The sequence below is a fragment of the Triturus cristatus genome, chromosome 6, assembly GCF_964204655.1.
Source record: "Triturus cristatus chromosome 6, aTriCri1.1, whole genome shotgun sequence".
Classification (NCBI taxonomy): Eukaryota; Metazoa; Chordata; class Amphibia; order Caudata; family Salamandridae; genus Triturus; species Triturus cristatus.
The window spans coordinates 1,668,057,379-1,668,077,512 of record NC_140589.1 but is presented as its reverse complement, the minus strand read 5'-3'; the positions used below and the strand labels follow the sequence as shown (position 1 = coordinate 1,668,077,512).

The following is a 20,134-nucleotide window of genomic DNA, read 5'->3' as shown; positions in this document are numbered from 1 at the left end:
GCTGCCAGAGGCTGCCCACAGAAGCATGGCAGAATTTGGGGCAAAGGGTGAGAGTATTATGGTTTGGGCATGGCTAATTTTTCAAGATGATAGAGCAAGAAAAAGTGCTGTCTGTGAAAAGATAGTTGTGACTGTACTGTCATTGTGTTCAATGATTAAGAACAATAACATTTGTTTAGAAATCTAACATTGTAATCTGAGTGGCCACAAATAGGGTTAGCTTTGTCAATGCTTGTGTTGCTCAAGCATTGGCAAAGCAAATGAATTTTATTCATAAAGTGAGACAGACATGCTTTTCCAGTGCTTGTTTATTAAGGAGTGAGTGGAGTGGTGAAGCCTTCCTAATCCTTGCTCTTCTGATCAGTGTATGACCCGGCAGCCACTTCCTGCCTCTGAGATGATGACTTGGGTCTTGGTGTGTAAAAGACAAATAATTTTAGAAAACTGTTAAACTGATGCAGGTAACTGGGCCTAGGAAAGGGTCAGATTGGCAAAATTCCTCTTAAATTGTGACACAACTCTTGGACTTAGGAGGGTTAAAAATAAATCTGGAATTTGTGATCTGTTGACATGCCATCGGTCCAACCTAGCAATGTGGCGGCTATTTTGGAATTCATTTTTAAATATTATTTACTATGGTTGTACCTCTCCAAGATGGCCGCCACGTTGCGTCTGGACATAACGTTACACAAAGTGGTGATCATCTTGGAACAGTAGAACTGTTTTTTAAATATCACAAAAAACTGAATTCCAAGATGGCGCCACTGCTGGTATTGGCTTTATATGAGCCAATCGCATTTCTAAAGCCTATGTTTCAAAACCCATGTTTATTGTAACCAGCCCGTAAAGCGGAAACTGGACCCTGGAAAATCGGCAGTGGAAGGATACCTACAGTTAATGAATACATGATCGGACTAAAATGCTCCTACACTAGAATAATGAAGCAAGCCATCCAGCGACACACATGAAAGAAAATCATGTGCATGGACCAGTCCCAAAGTCCACCCTCAGTGTATGTTAGAGTATTGGTTACAATGCTGTCTGTGAAGACAGCTAAAGCTGTCTGTAGCGAGCCTGTAAAATCAATAGGATGCCAATAGGTGCATATTGCCAAGCCTGATGGCTTTTCAGTTGGGTTTTTGGATAAAAGTGAGGACTGCCATGGTGGTTCAGTCCAGTAGCAGTGTATACCTAAAGCAGGAAAACAACGGGACCTTGTGTGGTCTGTTATGATTCTTTCTTGTTATTTTTTATTAGGCACATTTAATAATGGAAGCTGTGGCTTTTCTCCAGAGACCAGAGCCATTACCATGTGGTTATAATGTCTATGAAACAATCACATAAATATGAAAATCATGCACCCACACAGTTCATTGAACAAGACCGTGCCTGTAACCCAACCTTTGACTGACCAGAACAGAAGATCCAAGAAAAATCGTCACAGAAGAATCACTCTGTTCTGTGATTAAAGCCCCAGACAGCAATACAAAGTCATGTAATGGCACACTGAATTAATCATACAATCTTAATAATATATGGAGTGGCTCTAGACTTGAATTTATTTGGATTGTATCGGCAAATGAATCGATCGCACAATTATTACAATTTAATCCTCACCTAATGCATATACAACTAAAATATATATATTTTTTTAGAAAGAGCAAGGAAAAATGTACATTCAGGTCTATCACTATGTAAAGTACATATGTTACTGCCATATATTCTGGAGCATGTGTTATATTGGATATGTCGCTGTTTGTTCATACACCATTTGAAACTATTTTGTTCTTGTTTCTGGAGATCTCTATTTCAGAAAATGCAGATACTTTATACAAGCAAATAAGCGTTTTAGTCAAAGGACATGACAAAACTGTATTGGACAGTTATGAGTATTTTGCTGTGCTTGCAGCCAAGGAACTTGGCATCTCTATTGACAAGGTGTAAGTATATCATAACTCTTCTGTTTTATTTATCTTTCTTTTAACAGAAATGGAAAATGAGTGATTAAAACTACTTACAGAAAATGTGCACTCAAAGTAGGTTTCTAACTGATAACATTCTTTCCATCTTAAGTTAGATAGAACATCCTTAATGTGCGGAAAGAAATTCATATCTGTTTCTATAAGATCAAACAGGTTATCAAAAGGCAGACAAGAAATGCGCAGCTCTCTGTAACTCCTGAGTTCCTGTTTCCACCTACTCCTAACGGACACATTGGAGGAAATTAGATTTTCAGAAACAGAGGCCCTTAATACTTTCTTACCCACTCTAGAGAATTTAGAGAACTGTATTGTTCGAAACGCTAAATATGCTGAAGAGCTACAATCATAGATGTACAATTGAAGCCTATTGCTTTGTTGCAAACACAACTGGAAATACTGCTTATCATTACCTCGTATGTGCAGACCTATTGAATGCACATCGCAAACGTGATTAAGATAGTGGACCAGCCTGGTAATGGGAGGGCAAGGAGGTGGTTATTATATTGTTTGTCTAATTTCTTTGATCAATGTCGGTTTGTTATAAAAACTGAGTAAAAATGTATTGACATTTTATCCTAATAGATCTGAAAGAGACACGTTAGTGATAGATTCCTTACCTTAGAATATCCCTAGGCGTCAGACTGGATCCGGAAAGTCTTTTCGTAGCAGTACCCTTGTGCGTCAGTAGGTGGCGTTGTGCGGCTCCGCGTCCGTCACTGGCATCGCATGTGCCGAGATGACATCACGGAGTCTACTTGGGCACCACCCATATGCGCTGACGTCAGTTCTTTCTTTTTCCGCGACAGCAAGCGCAGATCCGGATAGAGCACATACCTTAGTCACTTTTGGACTACCTTTTTGAGACTTTTGTCTCCCCTTTTTCTCCTGGTGCATGTAGAGATGCCTGGCTTTAAGTCTTGTGGGGCCTGCTGTCGCAACATGTCGGTGGCAGCCCCCCATGATGTTTGCCTTTACTGTCTGGAGACTGACCATGACTCCCGGTCCTGCCGGGACTGTCGAGCCATGGCCCGAGGGCCTTGAGGGAGCAGCGCCGGAAGCTGCTAGAGGTCCGGCACTCGTCCCAACGCTGCTCCAGGTCCCGGGACCGCTCGCGGGGCCGCAGTCGTCGCTCCTCGGGCTCCAAGTCTTCGCCATCGGATTCCGGTAAGCGACGACATAAAAAGAAGTCGAAGAAGCGTGTTCGCTCTCCGACGTCCCCACGTCAGTCCTCGGATGCAGACGAGGGGGACAGGGGCTCTACCCCTGCGGCTCCTTTGGAGCCTGGGAGTCCCGCGGCCTACTCACCGTCTTTCGGCGACTTCCGAACAGGTGCGAGAGTTTCCACCACGGACCGCCTTCTTAGGCCTGGGGCTCCCGCCGGCGCGCCTTTGGGCCCCGCAGTCCCCTGTCCAGATCCTGTTGGCCCGCCGGCGGATCCAGCCTCTGTGCCACAGGATCCTCTGCCGTTGGCTCCGGCGCCACGAGGTCCGGTGCTGCCGGCCCCAGCGCCGCCCTCGGCTCCGCCGCCACAGTGGGTGTCGTTTGTCCCCCCCTTTTCCCCGATTCCAGGATCATTTTGTTCCTACCTGGTATCCGCATTGGGAGGCGGCGCCGGCCGGCGCCGTTTCAGACATTGTTTGTCCCCGCTCCGGCTCTGCCGCCGCGACCGGTTCCTCCTGCGACAGAGGTGGAGGATAACTGTGAAGGGTCCAAGGACCCTCTTGCCCGTCAATGTGACTCCGAGCAGGACTGGGTGGACGATCTGGAGGACGCCGGCGACCTCGATGTCTCTTCTGACCCGGGGTTTGCCTCTTCCCCCGCCTACGATGGAGGAGGGCGCTTCCTACACGATGGTGCTTCGTCGGGCTGCTGAGGTCCTCAATCTTGATCTTCCTACGGTAGCCCTCAAAACAAACCTACTTACTGAGGTGCTCCAGATGGCTTCTGCTTCGTCAGAGCCTCTGCTTCTCTTTTACGACGCCCTCACCGGCGTCCTGTTGGGCACATGGTCGCGGCCGGCCACAGGGGCCCCTGTGGATAAGAACGTCGCCAGGCGTCACCGCCTGGTGACCCCGCGTTCTTGACCACTCATCCCACGCCTGAGAGTATGGTCATCCAGGCCTCGACGTCGCAGAGTGCCTTTCCCACGGCTCCGCCGGATAAGGAATGTAAGAAGCTGGAGCAGTTTGGTAAGCGGTTGTTCTCGTCGGTCAGCTTGGGGCTGCGGTCGGTGAACACCGCCTGTTTGTTGGGCCGCTATTCCCACGCGGTGCGGGACACGGTTGCTCAGGTGTTACCTCAGTGCTCCGAGGAGGTCCATGCCGTGCTTTCCCAGGCAGTTGCTGAGGGTAAGGATGCGGCTAAGTTCGCCATTCGGTGTAATCTGGACACTGCTGACTCGTTGGGCAGGGCGATTTCTATGACTGTGGCGATCCACTGGGTTCTCATGTGATGTCCAGAGCTCGCTCATGGACATGCCCTTTGATGGCACTCACCTGTTTGGCGATAAGGCTGACAGCGCACTGGAGCGCTTTAAGGACTCGCAGGCCACGGCCAAGTCCTTAGGTCTTTCCGCGAAGAGTCCAGCCGCTCCTGGGTTTCGCTCCTTTCGTGGCCAAGGCAGGGGCGCCCAGGCACGTTCCTTTAACAAGCCTGTGCAGAACCAGCCTCAGCGCTGCCGCGGACGCGGCTTCTGCAGTGGCGGCTCTGGGAACCAGCGTGGGGGGGAAGTCCACCTCCGCCCCGCTGCTTCTACCTCAAAACCTTCCTAATCCGAGCTTTGTGGGGCATCCCATGCCGGTGGGTGGCAGGGTCCGTCACCACCTCCACCACTGGCGCGATATCACATTGGATGAGTGGGTGTGGCAGATCATCCGCAAGGGTTATTCTCTTCCCTTTCAGTCCACCCCTCCAGCCATGCCACCTCGGTGCCACTGCATGTCGAGGGATCACTTGGTGCTTCTTCACCAGGAAGTTACGGCCCTCTTGGCCAAGGGGACTATCGAGCGCGTTCCTGGGCCAGAAGTAGGGAGTGGTTGTTAGTCCCACTTCTTTCTGGTCCCCAAGAAGGACAAAGGGGGCCTGCGCCCCATCTTGGACCTCCGGAACGTCAATGGCTTCCTCCGGGAAGAAGTTCAAAATGCTGACTCTGGCTCAGGTCTTGACTGCCCTCGACCCTGGAGACTGGATGGTAGCGTTTGGACTTGCAGGACGCATATTTTCACATCCCCGTCCTGCTGGCCCACCGGCGTTACCTGCGGTTCACGGTAGGCCAAGAGCATTTTCAGTTTGCCGTGCTCCCATTCGGCCTTACCAGTGCCCGTCGGGTGTTCACGAAAGTGATGGCGGTGGTCGCAGCTCACCTGCGCAGGTCGGGGGTGTCAGTCTTCCCCCTACCTCGACGACTGGCTGTTGAAGGGGGACACGCCCCAGGAAGTTGTCCACCACCTTCAGACTACGGCCGACCTCCTGCACTTGCTGGGGTTCTCCGTCAACGTACAGAAGTCGCACCGGAGTCCCTCTCATCGGAGCAGTTCTGGATTCGACGCCGTTTCGGGTACATCCTCCCGAGCAGCGAGTCCGGGATATTCAGGCTGTGATTCCGATCTTTCAGCCTCTGTCCCGGGTTTCAGTCAGGATGACCCTCCGGCTCCTGGGCCTGATGGCCTCCTGCATCCTGCTAGTACAACATGCCAGATGGCATATGCAGGCTCTGCAGTGGGACCTGAAGTTCCAGTGGGCGCAGCATCAGGGCAACCTGTCTGATCATGTCCATATCTCAGAGGGCACTGCACGACAATTGCAGTGGTGGCTCACGAATCGCGATTGGGTCAAGGGCAGATCCCTCTCCCTTCCCCAATCGGAGCACACAGTAGTGACGGATGCGTCCCTCCTGGGATGCGGCGGCCACTTGGGAGAGGCAGAGATCAGAGGACTCTGCTCTCCGGCGGAGTCCCAGCTCCATATCAACCTCTTGGAGCTTTGGACGATCCGGCTTGCACTGAAAGCATTGCTTCCCTCTGTCCGGGGAAGTGTGGTGCAGGTGTTCACGGACAACACCACCGCCATGTGGTATTGCAACAAACAGGGCGGGGTGGGGTCCTAGACCCTATGTCAGGAGGCTCTGCGCCTCTGGACGTGGCTGGAACATCAAGACATTTCCTTGGTGGTTCAACACCTGGCAGGCTCTCTGAACGCCAGGGCGGACGAGCTCAGCCGCCGTTGCTTGATGGATCACGAATGGCGTCTGCACTCGGACGTGGCGCAAGGTCTCTTTCAGCAGTGGGGAGAGCCTTGGTTAGATCTGTTCGCCACCAAAGAGAACACGCAATGTCATCAGTTCTGTGCGTTGGAATTTCCAAGGCGGCACTCGTTCGGCGTTTTTCGTCGCGAGTGGAGTTGCGCTCTGTTGTATGCCTTTCCGCCTATACCACTTCTGCCCAGAGTGCTGAAGAAGATTCGGCGCGACCGGGCCCAAGTCATTCTTGTGGCTCCGGATTGGGCACGAAGATACTGGTATCCCGAGCTACTCAGCATGGCGATCGATTTCCCCCGATCCGTCTGCCTCTTCGGGAGGATCTTCTGTCGCAGCAGCAGGGGACGGTCCTCAGCCCAAACCTGTCCAGCCTCCACCTCCATGCGTGGAGATTGAGCGGCGACAGTTGACAGCTTTCGATCTTCCTCCTGAAGTCTGTGATGTCATTCTGGCAGCCAGGCGTCCCTCCACTAAAACGGTATACGCCTGGAACAAGTTTGTGGCATGGTGCACAGCAAATGCTGTGGATCCCCTTTCTGCCCCTCTCTCTGAAGTTCTTCTCTTCCTTCTTTCTTTGGCCCAGCAGGGCTCTGCTCTGGGCACTATGAAAGATTATCTTTCGGCCATCTCAGCCTTTTTGAGGCTTCCAGATCAGCCTTCTCTCTTTAAGTCCCCAGTTGTTAACCGTTTCCTTAAAGGCATTACGCACACGTTTCCTCCTGTGCTGTTCATCATGCCTCAATGGGACTTGAATCTCGTTTTGACCTATCTGATGTGCGCTCCTTTCGAGCCCCCTATTACCTGTCCTTTACGTCTTCTTACTCTTCAGACGGCTTTTCTGGTCACTATCACCTCTGCCAGAAGAGTGAGTGAGCTCCAGGCTCTTTCTTCCAAACCTCCTTTCCTTTCTGTTCATCCGGACAAGGTGGTGTTAAGGACCCGTCCATCTCTTTTGCCAAAGGTGGTCACGCCCTTCCACATCGGGCCAACCATCACTTTGCCTACCTTCTTTCCGCCTCCGCATCCTTCGAGGGAGGAAGAGAGGCTCCACCGTCTGGACCCGAAACGTGCGCTCGCATTCTATCTAAAGCGTACCCAGCAGTTCCGGGTGGATGACCAGCTCTTTGTTGGCTACGTGGGCGCCAAAAGAGGTTTGGCTGTGCACAAAGGGGACCATCTCTCGGTGGGTCGGTCTGTGCATCAAAGCATGTTACTCCTTGGCTAAGAAGGTGCCTCCTGTGGGGCTGCGTGCCCATTCGACCAGGGCCACTGCAGCCACTACTGCCTTGGGACAAGGCGTTCCCTTGCAGGACATTTGTCAGGCAGCTACGTGGGCCTCGCTGCACACGTTTACCAAGCATTACTGCCTTGACAGTCCGGTCCGGAGAGACGGCTTCTTTGGCCGTTCTGTTCTCTGTGACTTTCTGGTGTAATCCTGTTTGCAGACCCACCACCGGGGTTGGTATTGCTGGGGTATCTATTCTAAGGTAAGGAATGTATCACTAACGTGTCTCTTTCAGATGCACAAGTTACTACTTGTGTAACGATATATCTGTAAGAGACATTAGTTAGTGATAGATTCCTTACCGCCCCACCCATCCTCCCCGTTCTGCAAACTGGTTCTAGGGTTAAGGTCATCCCCCTTTCAGGACCCTAGTTTCATGGCACCAGTGGTCAGTTTCTTGCATGGCTCTGCGTTCCTGGCGCGGAAAGTTGTGTACAGAACTGACGTCTGCGCGCATGGGTGGCGCCCATGTAGTCTCCGTGACGTCATCTCGGCGCATACGACGCCACTGACGGACGTGGAGCCGCACGATGCCACCTACTGACGCGCAAGGGTACTGCTACAAAAAGACTTTCCGGATCCAGTCTAATGCCTGGGGATATTCTAAGGTAAGGAATCTATCACTAACTAATGACTCTTACAGATATATCATTACACAAGTAGTAACTTGTGCATTAATTCTAACACTATACTTGTGCTTCAGCCATCTGGTATCTCAGAAACTGGGAGCCATATGAATATTTGTCAATGTCTTCTCATGATAGGTCCCCCTCTCTTTCTGGTTAGGATGGGTGTTATCATTCTCCTCACAAATGAAAAAAGTTTTAGATAAAGGTTTTTGTAGATGACTTTTGACCTAGAATGTAATTGTCTCTTCTGCAAAACATACTGGGTATTGCTCTTGTCTCCCAGTGTAAGAAAAGATAAATTTCATATATGTCTGAGATAAATAGTCTCCTGTTCAGAACAAGAAATTGGATCCAAGATGCACTGTGAAATATTATTTGTACAGCTCTATAAAAGATTCATTTCAGTTCGGTAGGTAAAACATTTGGTACAACAGATAAAACAGTTTCGTAAAATAAGTGTGTTTTCTCTTAAGTGTAACCGAATGTATCGTAACTGTATTCAATTTGACACAAATCGCTGAAGAAACAAGTTTAAGGAATACCTTAATAGAAGTGCCTTTTCGATTTTCAGAACCTTCTTTAAAGGACTGGATACCTCTATCTCAATCTAAATGAGAGCATGGAAGTCTACCTGAGTTAATCTTTGAGCACCAGCTAGTGGATAAGACTTTGAGGGGGCTAAAGGTTCTTGATTCCAAGCTGTGTAACATAGCAGCAGACTTGATTTGTGGTCTCCTTGCAACACAAAATTTGTTGGTCATATGTTAAAATGAAGAGGGTGTGGGCCCTGTAGGATACTGAAACAGCCGTGCTCATAGGTTTAAGAGGAGCGACCATACCGCTGACCATATGTTCAGTCTTAACCAGAAACAAATTTGCTATAGACACATTCAACAGAAACCCTTTTTCATACCCCATATTGATATGAAGAAACCATGCCTTGCCCATGAACACATTGGAACCAACGTTTAGACTATGGCAGACGAGACTGGTTCAATAGTGTAAGGAGGGGCCGACCTGTGATTAGTGTATTGAGTTTTAATTCTGTTTCTAAAATAAATGTGTGTTAAATCATATAGCGCAGAAATGGCTGGACTAAAATATATTTGTAACATTCTTTTCAGCTTCTGTAGTTCTTAGGTGTTCACCTGTTATAAGCACAACTAATTTTGTTCCTTTGTTTCTTGAGAAAACTATTGTAACAGTTTTTTTTTTTTAAAGTAGCAATAGCAAGATTATTTTGAACTCTGACAAGAAAATTATCGCTGTTAGAGACTGAGAAATTCTTAGATTGTAAATGTATTACCGCTGAGCTTTGCCGTGAGCAATGTCTTTTATTTGGTTCTTCTAGCTCCTGGTCAAGTATTTGGGTGACTTAACTTGGGCAAAGTTCCCAGCATCCTTACCTGATACACCAATATTCTAATTTAAGATTAACCTGATTGGGATTAGAGGGTTTGTCAAACTAATCAATGGTATGCTGATGAGATTGAATGCTTTATGGTTGGTTTATGCCATAGGCAGCTAAGGTATGGTGTAGTGGCATAGACCGTATGCTATAACAAAGACAGTACCAGTAGACACCAGATTCAACATCTGTATTTTAAATCCAATACACAATCAACAACCACCAAGGTTTTTCTAGAGCATGAGTAGTACATGGAGCTTGGACATGAAAAGTTGTAGTCCAACCTGCTGATGAATCATGGGATAAGTTACCCGACAACAGGGCCGGCTCTAGGGCGGTGCGACCAGTGCCACCACACCGGGTGCTGACTCTTCGAGGGGGCGCTGCGTTTGGAAGTAAAAAGCACCTGCTGCTGCATTGCTGGCCTCCGGCAATTTTCATACAACAATAAAAATGTCAAGATAACTCCAGTGATTAATGTTCTTCCCGGAGAGAGAAGGAGTTTAGTCTAGTGGAAGTTTTAACTCATTTTATGGTAGCACAGAGGGTTAATATGCCTGCTGGAAAGAACGTGTACCATGCAGATCACAAAGTGCATATAGTTTAAAGAGGTCAGTGCTTTTGTTAAAATTCTAACATGGAACAGTGAGCTAATAACTGTCATCAAAGAGCTGCGTGCAAACTGCAAGATATAGATTAGAGCATTACGATTTTTCCTCTGTCTTTCATTATTCTAATGTTTGAAAAAGGGTTCATTTCAGTAAAAACATCCTTATTATTAAATGTAACCCCCAACTATGGGGTTATGTTGTAAATTCTGAGTCTGTGCTTCTCCAGACCAAGCACTCTTAAACTATACTGTCTACCAGTATGGATGACATGTGACTCACCTTGCAGTCTTCTGGCTTATGTAACATTTCCTATACACTGATTTACACATCTGATTAATTGTCTCTGTATAATGTGTGTGTGACGTAAAGTGCTCTGACACCCTACGCCGGTATAGGTCGCACTATATAACTAAATACATCTTGGAGAGAGCGGTTATGTATACTTGAGGGGGCACTGTTAAAGGGTGGTAGTGAGGGAGTCCGTGGGGGACACCAACAAACATTGTCGCACTGGGTGCCACCAGCGCAAAAGACGGCCCTGTCTGACAAAATTATTCATGCTAGCCATTGACCTATAAAAACCGTTATTGGCAGAGCCAAAAGATCTCACGTTTTAATGTGAGTGCTGACTGTTGGATATACCAATGTTTGTCTGTAAAGTAATGTTTAAAAACCAAAAATAAAAATACCCGAGGAAAAAACAAGACTTTTCGTATGGTATCTCAAAACTGAACATTGGATGAATTGTTTGCAGTCTTTCCAAGTCGGTTCTTTTATTTTTAAAATACTTTTCAAAATATGTTTCATTCAGGAAACTCTGAACAGAATGTAAAAAGAACGTGGAGGTGTAGGAATGTAAAGAGAAATGCTTGCCAAGGCCTAATTTACATTCCACAGGATTCAGTCATTTGGTCCTCTGCAGTAGCTCGGGGAGTAGAATTATGGGCCCCTAGGAGATGTGTCATGCTAGGTACACCTTCCGCCTCAAACGGAGTGCAGCAAATGGCCCCTCCCCCAGTGTCATAAGCCTTCGTATCACAAAGCCTGTGTTATTCCTGCTATATGTGGATTGTAGTAGTTACAACAAAAACCTTAAATCTGCTCTTCGGCCAGCCCCAACCAAAATATGAGTTGCTGTGCTTTTACAGACCAGATGTAAGCAATGGGGAGCAACATAGAGTGGGAGGATGTATTTGGGAGGTAGGAGGAAAGCATAACGGGAGGGAGAGAGCTAGAAAACACAAACTCTCAAATGGTGCTGAATGAAAAAGCAGAAAGTGAACGGTGAAAGGGTACAAGTCAGCCAATTTAAAGCATTGCAAATAGGTATGCTCCATGGGAGATCGCAAGAAAAAGGCAAAGCAACGAACATGAAGCGAGCAAATGAGAGTAACAATAAAGCTAACCAATAGTAAGCAGTGTACGGGCTGTAAGCTCACTGAAGGTTCATAATATGTCTTCCGCAACCTTACAGCTTGTGCTGCCTGGTCGTCAAGAACTCTAGTTTGGATAAAGTTGAACGTTCTCGTGTTTGCTCATAAAGCAGCCCAATTTGAGAAAAGTCAAATGCAGTGAAACTCTCATTACTATGTGGTACTTTGAGAAGTGCCTCATCCTTGATGTATGCAAGCGGCCATCTGATGTGCAACCACTTTGGAATCGAGAATAATTTGTGACTTAATGTGCTCTACTGTGTATCCATCGGTTAGACATAGGTAAAACACAAGCCTTTTATTTACCTTTACTGTGAGCATATTTGAGTCCAAGAATGTTGATGTATACTATGCTTTTTCTAAAAATACTAAACACTGCCCTAAAGTCGTTCTGATTGTCAAATGTTGTGGCCAGGATTTAAAAGTGCCTTCTTTATTTGGATCATAAGTAGCAGAGGATCCAAACATTTGTTTACAAAAAAAAAAAAATCTCTGTATTGCCACTTTGCAATTGCCCAGATTCCAAATCTACCTTTACTACTAGTCTGTGTTGAGATTTTTAATACAACTTCCTGCAAGCTTGTTATTGATAAAAGGACAAAATAAACTATTTATGTCATGAGGAGAGTACAACTCAATAATAAATCTTCAAATATCATTTGTGAGCGAACACTCCATAACCATGAGTAAATATTTCAAACATTGTTTTTGAAGGTATGAACCACCACGGAAGATTGAACGACTAACTCTTTTAAAATCAATACACATTTTTAAGAAACACAGAGTTCAGTATGAAATGAGGACCCATTATCGATGCATAGAGGTGAGTATTTGGGGTTCCACTGTTCACTACTTTTCGTTTACAAATTAGGTATGTTTCACTAATCACTATGCCCAAATTGTTGCAATTGCCTTCTTGAGCTTTAATCAAAAATGCAGTCTCGATTTTATGTTCTTGGGCTAGCTTTATTATTTTCATTGGTCTTGCCACTCTGATCCATTGCTTCTACCCAGCATCAGTTTTAAAGTAAAACTCTTAAAGTGTGAGACGAACAAGTTACTTGCCTTTGGTAGCACTGATTCTGCTGGGTACTCTACCTACCTGCATAATTCTCACCTTTAGAATATTCCTAGGTGCCAGAGTGGATACGTGTAGTAAACTGGCTCTGTATTTGATATTGACACTAGGTGGTAATACCGTGCACAGAGTCCAGGGGTTCCCCAAAAATGTACAGGGCTCAATGTGAAACCCAAAGTGCTCTATTAGTAGTAGTGTGGGCAAGCAGTCGTAGGCCTAACACAGAGGAGTGTAACACATTTATTGCACAACTGTGATAAATAATGGACACACTTCTCAAGAAGAAGATCCAGACCAATATTAGGGTGTAGGGGGTCGCATGGGCATCATCTGTTCAGCTCACCAAGGCCCAGGAGCTTTGGGTGCCAGGGGGTGCCTTTTGACATCGGACACTCCTTACCGGAGCCGATCGCCTCTGGATTCACACTTCAGGTGCTGTCGTGGAGGGCAAGGGAGATCAGCCAACACTGGACACGAGGTTAGGATCACTGGGGAAGCTTCACTGCACAGGTGAGCCACTCTGACTTGGGCTGTGGTCGTCGGGTGCAGAGTGGACAGAAGATGCAGATCCGCCTGGATCCTGAGTCCTTGGAGAAGGTTTCATCAGGACAGGTCCGATGTCCACGGGATATTGGAGTCTTTTAAAATGGCAAAATTCTTCCCAGGGGTTTCAGAGGTCGCTGCCTGCAAGACCGGTCATAGGATCGCAGTAGCACGAGACAGGCCGGTAGGGCTGGGGCAAAGGCAGTCGTAGTCTTCAGTCTTCTCTGCGGGGTCAACTTCTTTCTTCTTAGGTCGTCTCAGATCTAGCTTCTAGGTCTGGGGGAGCCATCTCAATACTAAAGTTATGAGGCATTTTTAAGGGAGTTGCAGGTAGGCCCAATGGGCACCTGACCTGGGGTACCACACCCTCTGTTATGCCACTCTCCTGTGGGAAGGGGGCATAGACCTAGCCCTGATTATAGGGGTCTCGCCATCTTCAAGCTGGCGCAGACTGAAAGTTGTGCTTCACCTCTGCTCCCCAACTTTAGAGTTTGGGTTGGCAGAGTTGGACACACCACCTATTCTTTTGAATTTTTCATGCTGGTTTCCCTGCCTAAATTGGGGGTGTAAACCAGGGGCTACCATCTGCTGCTGGCAGCAGAGGCTTGGGGTTGCATTAAAAAAGCGGCAGGCCTTTGAAGCTCCCCTCTTCGAGCACTGGCCCATCCTGGGGGAGTGGCAGGAGACCTCTGCACAGGATGTGCATTGTTTCTGCTCAAAGAGAGCAGGGGCTCTCTTCCCAGGTGTCCAGAAACATGTCTGGTGGTGGCTGGCTGCCTACAGCCAATCAAAGACCACACAAGTGTTGGTAAGCTTTCCTTTCAAGGGGCACCTCTGAGGTGCCCCCTGAGTACATGGAACAATAAATCCCACACTGTCATCCATGTGGATATATTGTAAGGAGTAGTTTGGTACCAAACACTCCTAGGTTCAGTGAAGCTATCATAGTGCTGTGGAACTCGAGTTGTTGAATTTCCAGAACCATGTATTCTCTATGGCTTCCCTGGCATTTAAAAATTAGGCAATGCTCATTCAGATATTCCGTCACCTGTGGTGTAGCGCGCACTGCCTTAGGTCTGTGAGGCCTGCTAGAGGGGTGACTTATCTATAGAGTTAGCAGAGCACCCATGCAGGGTGCCATGGTGACTTTGTTGTTCTCTCTCACAGGAACATGCAAGCTGAAAAGGTCCCCGGAGAGGGGTCCCAGGGGACCCTCTTCAGAACCCAGGCCTTACGTACTCCGAGTACCATTTACTAGGGACTTACAGAGGGCAGAAGTGCCAATTAAGGATGCGTTTGTAGGGAAGGAGCTCTGGAACAGGGGAACTGTGCACTACATTTGAAATCCACATCAAAACCAGGCAAAAAGTGGGGGGGCTAATCATGCAAAAGAGGCACTTTCTCCGTACTATGGCTCCGTAGTGACTTAACACTACCCCAAACACCACCCCAAAAGTGATGGCACATAAGGAACGTAAGGACTAGATCTATGCCCTATTGCAGCTTGACAGGAACGTATGCATCAGGCATATGGGAACTTCTATACTTATTGCCCTGAAGAAAGCCCTGGACCCACATTGGGCCAATAGTCGGGCTGAAACATGTCGGCACTAGGGTCATAGGACCACAAATATCCCATTGACCCTTTATATGCTTGTAATTTTTAATATCCCAGTCGGTTCCAAGAATAAATGGATACCGGGAACTGCCTGAGGATTTTTAATCTTTAAGACCCTTTGGCCACATCTTCTAAGATCTCCCTCAAATACGGTTGAGCCCACACTGACCTTTAGGAGTCAGGGTGACCCGATAATGAAGCATGACACCACTAGGGTGTGTGAGGGTAATTAAAGCAGAAGGAATTCTTTCATTTCCCACAACCCGGTGGGTAATAACTAGGATGCTTCAGTAACCATCTTCCCATTCTCAACCAGGGTTTATTTATTTTTCGTTATCTCATTAACTGTGGGGTACTTAGTGTTCCTTCTATTGGTGTCTCAGGTTTTGCGTTATCTGAATTATATCCATTCAAAATATGTCGGAACCCCTTTAGGGGGCCATGCAGCACCTTCAGCAGTGAATTCCCCTGGGACCTCACTGGCCCAGTTCAAGTCTTACCTGCTCCTGCCACACAAAGCATTCTGCGTTGCAGTGGGTGCCATAAGGGCAGGCACTCACAAGTTCTGGAGAAGTTGAGCTCTCACAATATTTGCTGCAGGACCTGGCAGATGCAGAATTACTCTCCTGAGCGGCGTGGTTGGCTCTCCTTAGCGATCGGAACAGCTCTCAGTTTGTGGAGATGTGGCAAGTCACTTTTCCCTGTGTGCGGGGAGAGGGGTACTCGATTCTTCAGCTCCCAAATGGAGCCCAGGGAAGGAACGACGTTGTCCTCCGCATCCTCCTGTTCGTTGGGGGTCAGTCAGGGGAGATCCCATGGTGCAGCTGGATGTGCTGGTCACAGCTTCACTCCAGTCAAAGGCGTTCTCGAGTCCTGATATGCTGGTCACACAATTACTTCAGCGGTGGCCCCTTCGGCATACGGGTTCACCGATACGAGGCAGTGCTGGCTTGGTTCCCTCCACATATCACTTGATACTTGGCTCAGTCTACGACAGCCTTTTCCTGGCATATGGAGTAAGCGAAAACAATCCTGCACACAGGCTCCAACCCGATCGGTTCACAGCCGAATCCTCACACCTCGCACAGGGAGTCCTCATAGTAGGACTTTCCACTAAACCTCCCTCCTTCCAAAGCTCTCCTCTTCCTATCAAGACACACTGGTCTTGGTAAGCAGGCAGGCGCTGGTGCTCCAGGCTCCAAGGCAGGTGTTCTTGGTTTCCCTGGATGATGTCCCCTCACCCAGCAGTCAAGCTAGCGGGCCTTGGCCCCAAGTCCTCGTCACAGGTAGAAAATTTGCAGAACTTCCCATTTCCAGACACCAAAATGTGATTTTGGCTCAGAATCTTTGACATTTTATGTTTGGGTTCTGTTTCTTTTGTAGTGCACACTTATCCTTTCTTCTTTCTCCCTGAAAGGATGTCTGTCAAAGCAGACAAGACTGACGCTAATTGACCCACAACAACGTTCCTGGGAGTGACCAGAGTTCACAACAGGATGTCATTCACAGAGATATGTGCATCAAAAGATTGATCCCAGGCTCCCAGCCCTACTCTTTATTTTTCCCTTATCTACATCTCCTTTCTGAGAAGATGTCTAGGCACCTTCCTTGTGATCTCTCACTGAATCAAAGAGCAGCCTTTGGAAGTGTAAAAGGAGGTATATCTTCCTCTTTTCACTTCAGTATGTGTCCCACCTAGTTCACAGGAATGCAGCAATACACACATCTGTCTATGGGGATTCCTCTTCTCCTCATTTCTTCACCAGGCACGCCTGAGCTTCCTAAAATGGAACCCAGAGACCTCCATGTAATGAACCACTGTAGGCACACTTGCACTCGGTGTACATTCACAACACATTTAGTCTCCAGTACTGTCGCCTCCATGCTGTGTGCCACCACAAACACACATGCCTTTAGCATACACATGAAGCTTGCGCACAGTGCTCAGTACTGTAGCTTTTCTGTATTGTACCAAGGTGTGCTATTTACACACGCACACACTTACACACACACATGCACACACACACACTTACACACACACACACTTCCCCCCCCCCCCCCCCCCCCACCACCACCACATCTTTCATGAAATCTATTCCTCACAGGCATATACACTATCCCCGCCCCATGTACTACACGGTACTCCTCTGTCCCTGTACTGTACACTTCCTAGGCTCACATCCATCCAGCGCTGAGTCACTACCCCTGCGTAGCACTCCACATCTACCAGATGTAGGCCAAGGTTGACTTAAGCTCACAGTAACAGAACTTTTTAAAAAGGTGAGTTAGCCTGTCCTCACTCCAGTGACACAGGGTAAAAAGGACCTGTTCACTACTAGTGATCACTACACGGTATGCTGCTACCACCACCCTTGTGCTGCTTAACACCTGATAAAGGTGGTGGTAGCCTTCCTCCACTTTGGGGGTAGTGCTTTGGGGGCCCATCCCAGTCCAACAAGACCATAATCCATGAAAAGGCCTATGGCCCTCCCAACAACATCACACCAACACATAACTCACACAAAGGAACATAAATATAATTGCAGTCAGGATGAATAATGGCAGCATCACGGTAAAAACCTCCAATTAAAATTCACAAAATTATTTCTATCTAATCTGCCGAGCAGAATTAAAAAATGTATTAGACTGCTAATTAGCAAAAAGAAAACTTGGCGCAATAGACTAACGCCCCCTTATGTTTCCATTTATATATGCTGCTAAGTTTTGTGAATCAAAAGCTTTATTTATTTTATTAAAGCACTCCGACACTTTGTCTAGCTTGTGCTGAATAAAACAGCTTGCAAAGGAGTAGTTTTGGTTAAAATACTTGCCAAAAGAGTTTAACAATCCTTATTTTTCCTGTTTGTATCTAGGTTTGGTGACACGCAGTTGTGTTGATAATATAGAGGGGATATTATAAATGTAACTGGTTCTCTGCTTCTTTGAAATTCTCATCTTCAGAAGAGTACTGAAGAGTTGGCTCTTTCCTACATAACCACTGTACTCCAACACAAATGTACAGCATATCCCTGTGTATATAAACATTTAATGATGATATGTATCTAGATATGTGTATTTCTTGATATAAATATGTAGAATATCTACTTATGTATCTATATATTTATTACTTTACTCCTACTGTAAAATAAAAATAGGACTCTCTCCAATGCACTACCCTATAGCTCTCAATATATCCTCTACCTCCACTCTCCGACTCATCTCAAACCTCATTCTACTACTATGATCTCCAAAATAACCCTTTCTAGACTCATCCCTCCTTGGATCACCTCATACCACATTTTAAACCTATGATCTCCCAAACAACCCTTCAACATTCTTCCCTCACCTATCCCTCCTTTGACTCAACCCAATCCTCATTTTACTACTGTGATCTCCCTAATCTATTACTAGAGATTCTTCTCTCCTCCATCTCTCCTTATACTCATCCCAAACCTCATCTTACTACTATGATCTCCCAATAAACACTTACTTAACTCTTCCCTCTTCTATCTCCTTATTATCCTTTTCAATCCAACTAACAGACTCACATGTCCACCGCTGAAATTAACTCAAATGTCACTATACTATCCACCACTAATAATCTTTGGGTTCCGGAGTAGTGTGCTGCTACTACCCGAAAAGCGATTCGATGCCTCGTTAGGGGGTAGCAAGCCCTATATAAATACAATAAGTTGCTACCCTTCTCCATTAATGTTCAGGAACGAGAAGCTCGTTCCGACATTGCAAACTTTTTATGTTTAACAGCCATGATAAGCCATTACTTAGCTTATCGCACAGTGGGTCATATTCCCACAAGGTCGGTGGCACTACACGTAGTAGAGCCACCATTGTAGCCTGAACCTATGCTCATTTCTGTCAGTCATGTGTGCAGTAAACCCTGACAAGTTGGTGGCCTTTGTCCTGAAACGAACTTTTAATTTGTGTACTGAATGAATGTCAGTTCTGTGCTGTTTGAAAGTTTAAGGATTGGCGCATTAAAGAACGTGTTTCACTATGGCGCTAGTTGTCTGATATATTTTTGTTCCTTGTTTTAGCTGAAGCATTTAACCGGAAGCACAGCCGACGTGTACTTAGAATATATGCAAAGAAACGTCCCTGAAGGCGTTGCATTGGAAGTAAAGAAGGTAGTCCTAATGTTTAACATATTTGGGAAATGGTTTTGTTTTTCTGGAAACGCTGTTGTCTTAATTACTGTGTTTTATTATAGACCACATTAGAAAAGCTGCCGGAACACCTCAAGAAGCCAGTGTGGGACTCTGTCCCCCCCACAGAAGAAAGTGCCACTACCTGTTGAATGTCCCCCCAGGTGGCTGACCCTGTGAGGAATGTGTGTTCATAACTGCCAGTCGGGGAATAAAATCCACCAATGAGAAATGCGGCCAGTCTCTTCCTGATTTTGTTAATGGCAAAATATACATACTGTAAATAAAAACAAGCATTGACAAAGGTAAAACGTTTTAATTTTTATTTAATACATTCACAAATCGTAAACGGATAATCTCCATACACCCATTGTTATAAAAGACATACATGCAGTGTGCAAACTGCACACAACCGTATACATAGACCAGCAAACGCACACCTATAGACAGACCTAGAGGAACCTTTACAGCACAGACCACCTGCCATGCAGTCACTCCTAAATACGTTATGTTGGTTGCTTGAGTAGTGCTTTATGCTGCTCAAATTCCATCCCAAAGTGCTAGACGTGAACGAAGACTGGAAAAGAGGGAACTGAGGGGGGAGGGAGGGGCTGCGAAGAAGCCTTGGGAATGGAGAGATCCCTGTAGCAGAGTATTCGTTAGTAGCTGACTTTGGCAGGCGTGTCGGCATCAAGGCTGCAGGGCGGGTTAGAGTTTGAGGAATCGGGGCTTGAGTGAGAGTTAGGAATGATAGACTGCTGGGGTGATGTCAGGGCAATACGGGTACCCATGCCCACAACCAGTACAAAAAGGAAAAATACACACTCTCTCTCAAGGCAGACCACATAAAAGCCGGCATCAGAGGACATGGAGACAAATGGACTGAAGGATGGATGGATGGATGTACAGCTATAGATTTCATCCGTCTCTCAGTCCTCTGATTGCTAAATTAAAGGTGGCAAAGAATGGTGTTATAATGAATCAGTCCGTGGAAAAATCACTCCTAGTAATCAATGGAACACTTCAGCATCCATGGCCATATAATCAATGCCCACTACAAAGTGATCACTTGTCGGTTAAAGTGTGGCCTTGTCTGCATTCACATTATATTTTTGACCTCTTTGCTTTA

At 46.7% G+C, this 20,134-nt stretch overlaps 1 protein-coding gene across 1 annotated transcript in view; it reads left to right on the top strand.

Annotated features, from left to right (window-relative positions):
• Positions 1 to 19,316, top strand: part of MRPS10 (mitochondrial ribosomal protein S10) — an 82,231-nt gene extending 62,915 nt beyond the window's left edge. Inside the window, exons 4-7 of the mRNA XM_085612836.1 lie at positions 1,801 to 1,940; positions 12,318 to 12,426; positions 18,898 to 18,987; positions 19,071 to 19,316. Coding sequence (XP_085468962.1) covers positions 1,801 to 1,940; positions 12,318 to 12,426; positions 18,898 to 18,987; positions 19,071 to 19,157 — 426 coding nt within the window. The 3' untranslated portion in view covers positions 19,158 to 19,316. The remainder of the gene's footprint in view (positions 1 to 1,800; positions 1,941 to 12,317; positions 12,427 to 18,897; positions 18,988 to 19,070) is intronic.
• The last annotated feature ends 818 nt before the right edge of the window (positions 19,317 to 20,134 follow it).